The 6,134-nt window shown below is 35.6% G+C and overlaps 1 protein-coding gene across 1 annotated transcript; it reads right to left on the bottom strand.

Moving 5' to 3' along the window:
• Window positions 1–223: 223 nt before the first annotated feature.
• Window positions 224–2,092, bottom strand: LOC124449531 (protein ANTAGONIST OF LIKE HETEROCHROMATIN PROTEIN 1-like). Its single transcript, XM_047000473.1, has 2 exons — window positions 1,701–2,092; window positions 224–1,511 (listed from the first exon to the last, which is right to left on the bottom strand). Exons 1-2 carry the CDS (start codon window positions 1,814–1,816, stop codon window positions 371–373), a joined length of 1,257 nt encoding a protein of 418 aa, XP_046856429.1. The 5' UTR covers window positions 1,817–2,092; the 3' UTR covers window positions 224–370.
• Between the last annotated feature and the right edge of the window lie 4,042 nt (window positions 2,093–6,134).

Here is a 6,134-nt window from a genome sequence, read left to right as displayed (position 1 = left end):
CTAGCCATAATAATGCCAATGATAATTTTATACCGTTTTCAAAGTCATAGAACCAGGATTTCTATTCTTTCAATAGGTATACTTCAACGTACATTTGTTAGTGTTTGGGTTGCCATTGTTTAATCTAATGTAATACATTGCTTAAATATTGCACAAAAACTATTGTTATGAATATATTTTTTAGACAAAGTACTTATATAATTTTAAACAGTTTTAAATTGCCTTTTTTTGTCATGTTTTATTCCAATAATTTTATTACTTAAAATGCAACTAATGGATTATTGTATGTACAAGAACAATTAAATCATCTTTGTACAAGTATATTATTATCAGTAAAGTCTGTTCAATAAGGTGTTTGTAGATATAATCTCTAATCAAAATACTGCACAAAAATGTCTCTTACTGCCTTTGCTGAAGCCTCACATCCTTGATTCCGTACACTTGAAGATGCAGGTTGAACTTCTCTGTCATAAGTTATTGCATTATCTACTCTTTCATTAGCTATTATCTCACCATTCATTTCACAATAATTGTGCAATACAAAACAGCTGTAAATAACATTTGGCAAATCAGCAAGGTTTATGTCCATTTCACGCTTCAGACACCCAAATCTACTCTTCAGGCGTCCAAAGGCACATTCAATAATCATTCTGGCTGAACAAAGTCGATACCCAAAAAATTGTTCCTGTGCAGTCTTGCCCCCACCAGGAAATTCCTTCATCAAATAAGGGAGTAAAGGATATGCCGGATCTCCAAGAATGCAAATTCCAACAGGTTCAGTGCCTGGCAATAAGACTCTTGGCAAACTGGGAATTGAACCTTCTTTTAACATCTCATTTACTTTTGAGTTACAAAATATCCTTGAATCATGCACACTCCCCGGCCATTTGACCACAACATCTAGAAAACAATACTTGTAGTCTGCAATAGCTTGCACATTTAGTGAATATCTATGCTTCCTATTGATAAAATCACTTGCATTGTTGGCTGGTTGTTTAATGAAGATATGAGTGCCATCTACAGCACCAATACATTGTGGAAAGCCATGTTTTTCATAAAAATTTGAGACAGCTTCAAATACATCATGTTCTGTTTGAGGTAATCTGATGTACTCAGGACCTAATACAGTGGCAATTACAAAACATACTCTTCTAATAGCCAACGATACAGTTGATCTGGAAACGCCAAATGCATTTGCAACTTTTCGTAATCTTCCTTCATCAGCAAGATAGTATAAAGTCATAGCAACTTGCTTCTCAACAGATGTAGGAACACGCATATTCGTGACTTTCTTTTGAAGTGGGATTCTGATTTTGTTGCACAGTTTCAAGAAATTGTTTTGTGACATCCTAAAGTTCTCTCTCCATTCATGACCTACTACAGCACCGGATAAGAAATTTTCCCACCACAGAGATGTTCTCCCAGGTCTTACCCAACATCCTTTTGCCTTTCTTTTACTTTTTATTTTCTTCCCTCTAACGATGGACGACTGTGTCAGCAATGTAGCATACCTTAAAAGAGAATTGAACGTCATTTTGAAAATAAATGAAGCAAACTTTTGAGTGAATAAGCCAGTAAGTTTTGTCATAATATGTGTGGATTACAATACTGCGTTATTTATTTTCTGATGTAAATCCAAAACTTATGCTGTATTTTAGATGCAAAGAACGACATATTTCCGTTTGTCATCAAGCGTTTACCTTTGTCTTTGCCTTCGATAATTTACCAAATTTACCAACGCCAGTTCATAAACAACGTTCAACGTCGCCACAGCACCAAAAATAAATGCAAAAATGCTCATAAGAATCTGTCTCATGTTGGAAAATGCAGTATTAAAAAAATATTGACTGAGCACTGACTCACTGTTTTGTCGAATACCAGTGAAAACGGTTAAAAACTTACCTGGTTAAACCGTTTACACGGTAACTGATATAGAATGGAACAGTACCGGCACAGAATTGTACCTCGATTTTTCAGGTACAAAATTGTACCGCTTAGTCGACACAAAACTTGCACGGATCAGAGCGGATCCGTGTAAACGCAGGGCCTATCCGTCACAAATTTAATCCGGATTAAAACTTATCCGGTACCGTGTAAACGCAGCCTAATATTCGCACAATTGTAACATTTGATTTGTTTATGACCACGTATTTTGAAAGTATGTCATAAATCAAACTCAGTATCCAGCAATATAGTTTATTAAACGTGCAACCCAAACAGCAAAATAAAAGAATAGAAAAGAAAAAGAAGTTTAAACAGTAAAGATGCTAACTATTATAAAGCATGCAACAGTATCAAGTGACAAATTAAACCAATCATCGTTAACATAGTTATGTGACCTTTGCGACCCACGTTTTTATAGTGTGATCATTAAATGAAAACTACATCAATTGACCTAAATAAAGTATCACTTCTTAACAAGAATATGGTTCATTAGTATCACAGATTATTCTGTCATCAAATTGTTGAGAGCGTTGTGCAGGCTTTATTTTTACGGCACTTCCTTTAGACCAAGCCTTTTCTTGATATCCAAGAAACAATTTATTATTCATATCCTCCAACTTCTTCTTACCATTGATCAGCAGCTTTATTATATTCAGGTAAGAACAAAAAATATGTGTAGAAAATGTCTGAAAAACGAATGAAATGTTTTTGATTTCATATCCCACGTCGATATCTCGCTTTCCATGCAGAAGATTTGCATCTCCTCTTTTTTGTATTACTGTTTAACAAAGGATGCATTTGAGTGTAGCCATATTTAATTTATAATTCAAGTGTGGAATAATAAGCCATATGTTGTTATAATTACTTAATTTTTTTAGGGAAATCCTCGTGACTGGAACAAGCATTTACCTGCCAATTCGCAGTCTCTACATTCTCTAGCCCCAATTTTCCCTCCCCTGTAGAGACTGCACGCTGGTTACGTTTTATAGTAATTTGTGTTAAAAAGACGATTGTCCAACATAAAATTTGAAATATAGCCATTTTTTATTTTTTAAAGAAATTATTTATTATTATTTGTAACTTTTCGTCTTTACACAAGACATCATCAGACAGGTAGTTAAAATGATCAAGTGTGCATTTATATTTACATATTAGAAGCATAGTTATGTGTGTTAGATTACAGTGAGGTGTGATGAACATGAATAAAAATATATATATGTATATAAAAAAATGCATAAAGTATGAGTAAAGATACTGAGATGGAGTATGAAATGGACACAAAACATGGCGGGTTGCTTAAAAATGTTTAAGTGAGATGGAACAGCCTTGGACATTAACTGTAGGTGTTAGATTTGAGATCAGGAGGCTTTCATGGATTATTAAGTCAGGAGTGTAAGGTGAAAATGAGATGATAGTAAAGTCATCAAAGAAAGCTGTGTGACCTGATATGTTCATGTGAGATAAGATGTTGCATTTGGTAGGGCATGATGACTGTTTTCCTGTCAGGGGCAAAATCCCCAGGTACTCTGAGATTCTTGTGTGAAGATGGCGTTTGATTTGACCAACATACGACGCGTTGCAGCGTTAACACTCAAAGAGATAAGCAACACCAGATTTCAGGAACTTGGGAATCTTATCCTTGAAAGGAAAGAAGGAGGAAGTGCATGTAGAAGGATGGAAAACAAATCTAATGTTAACGTGAGGGAAGGCATCATTGAAGAAGTGGTTAAGTTGGGTGTGTGTTTGGAGAGAGTGTGTGCCTGTGTAGGAAAGGCAGAAATAGACAAGCTTCTTGGGTACGGTAATAAGATGTACACAATACTGAAAATATTCATAAAAATAGTTATCTACTTTTTACCATTTTCCCTCTTGTAGTAGTTGGTCGGATCAATCTCGATTCTTGTCAATTACATTTTTTACGTAGATATGTTGCTAGGTATAAGCTAAGCATGATACAGTGCAGAAAAATTGTTGAAAAAACGAGAAGAAATAAAATTTCTTAACGGAATTCCCGTAGCCAAGAGTAAAAAAAACGTTTTGGGGAGTAGCCAAATTTTAGACATATGTTGGCTTCATCCAATCACAGGGCGTTCTTAATTGAGTTATCGTTCCAGTATATTTATAATTCAATGGATGTGACATAAAGATGTTGGGAAAAAGTGGTCCTAATGGGCTACTCATTGCAACACCATCAACTTGTTGGTAGACTTCACCATCAAAGATGAAATGATAGTTTTACAGCTAATGTGAGTAGGTTATATAGTTGGCAACGTAAAAAATTGTTGAATGAGGACGTGTTAGAGAATAAGGTGTTAAGAATGATATTGATTGTTTCGTCTACAGGTATGTTAGTAAAAAGTGACTTAACGTCAAAGCTTGCCATAACAACACTGCTTGAGTTGATATTGCTGTTTAAGAGTTCTTGAATGAATGAAAAGGAGTCTTTGATGATAAGAGTGCTGGTTGTGGGTAGAGTGAGGCATTGGGACAAAGAATTTACTCATGCTATAAGAATAATGCTTGATGGATGAGAGTATAGGTCTCAAGGGTATGGTCAATTTATGAATGTGAGGCAGTCCATCTAGAATACCTATTTGGGATACAGTGGGGTATAGTTCCTCATACATGTTTTTGTTGATAGCGTTTGACAATAACAGTGATTTTAATAGCGATTTCACTTTACCTTCACGTTGTAGGGTGACTTTGACTGGATTTTCGTTAAGTAAGATTTTCAAATTTAGTTTGTCAGAAAGAATGTCATCTATTTTCTTCTTTTTTATACTTCTTTATAGAGTGTTACTATGCCGTTGCCTTTGTCGGGTTTCATGATGGGGATGGTGGTGTCATTTTTCAGGTCGTTGAGACAGTCAATTTCATTTTGTATATATAAGAACTTGGTTGAAGCTACGATGGCCAGACAGGGCGATGTCTTTGATTTTAGTTTTGATTGAGTCCATGAAGAAGCCAGAGGAAGTGTCGATTGGTTCTTGGTTCAGTTGTCTAAACAGTTTTTTGAAGGGTGTAAGAAAACTACACGGGTTGAGTTCCTTTGGAAGAATTAAGAAGTTTAAACCTTTGGAGAGAATTTCCTTCTCTTTTTCTCTTAATAGTCTGTTTGAGAAGTTTAATACAACAGCGTTGGGGTCCAGTGTTTTCGGTGTATGAGCTTTAGCACAGAGATGAAACAGTTTTCTGTCTTGGATGTGTTGGTGCTGCTTTGATTTGTTCGTATTTTCTCTGTCGGAGACATTCTTTAGTTGGATAAAGTCTGGACGAGAAATTATTGATGCTAACTTCACATGTGCAGATGTAACTTTAACGGAAAGGAAGTGTATTCATGCATGCTTCAAGTGGATTTTATCTTGTAAGAACGTTCTTTGACCTTGGCGAATTGTGCTCGAGTTTCGCAAACGGCGATTCGCAACTTTGAACCACAAAAAACGTGGTATCACAGAGCGCTGTTTACAAGTATTGAGGATGGATTTCAAAATAGCAAATACCATGGTGAATGGTGATAATAACAATGTAATAGTTCTTAAAAGAACTGTTTTAACCAGAACACTAACCCAACAATTCAAAGGAACCGTTATTTACAGCTAGAAAGAGACACTATGCATTTCGGCAGACTACTCGTCAGGTGTCAACGTCTGCTAAATGAGAACCTCCAAATCATGCTATATTTATAATGTTACAAAAGGTCAATGTCATCCCTATGTTTAGAGATGACACTTAAAACAGAGACAGATTAAACACGTAATCTATTTGTCGGCAAAGGACAGGATTAGTCAATTTAATTAATACCGTTTATCATATCCATGTATTACTATAGTAGATTTCTTTCGTCGATCAAATGAGCTTTCGTCAAATAACACGTTTCTTGATATGTGAATTTTACCTGTTGAAGCGTCGTAGAGTCGATAACCTTTACTTGTGTGGCTGTACCCAACAAATGTGCATTTCTTGGTTTTGGAGTCCCATTTCTTCCTTGTTTCCTTAGGAACATGCATGTAAGCTGTGCAACCAAAATATTCTCAGATGTGAAACATCAAGTTTCTTAGAATGGAAACATTCGTAAGGTGTAACTCCGTTTACGGATACAGTAGGACTTCGATTTCTTAAGATGACTGCAGTATGAACTGCTTCAGCCCAGAATTTCTTTTGTAGTTTTGCGTTGTTCAGCATAGATCGTG

The sequence above is a fragment of the Xenia sp. Carnegie-2017 genome, unplaced genomic scaffold (assembly GCF_021976095.1).
Source record: "Xenia sp. Carnegie-2017 unplaced genomic scaffold, XeniaSp_v1 HiC_scaffold_23, whole genome shotgun sequence".
NCBI lineage: Eukaryota > Metazoa > Cnidaria > Anthozoa > Malacalcyonacea > Xeniidae > Xenia > Xenia sp. Carnegie-2017.
This window is presented reverse-complemented; position numbering and strand designations above follow the sequence as displayed.

Coding starts and splice junctions, on each gene's coding strand:
- LOC124449531 (XM_047000473.1), bottom strand. CDS start 1,816: ATGAGACAGATTCTTATGAGCATTTTTGCATTTATTTTTGGTGCTGTG. Junction 1,512..1,700: donor TATCGAAGGCAAAGACAAAG/GTAAACGCTTGA, acceptor TTCTCTTTTAAG/GTATGCTACATTGCTGACAC.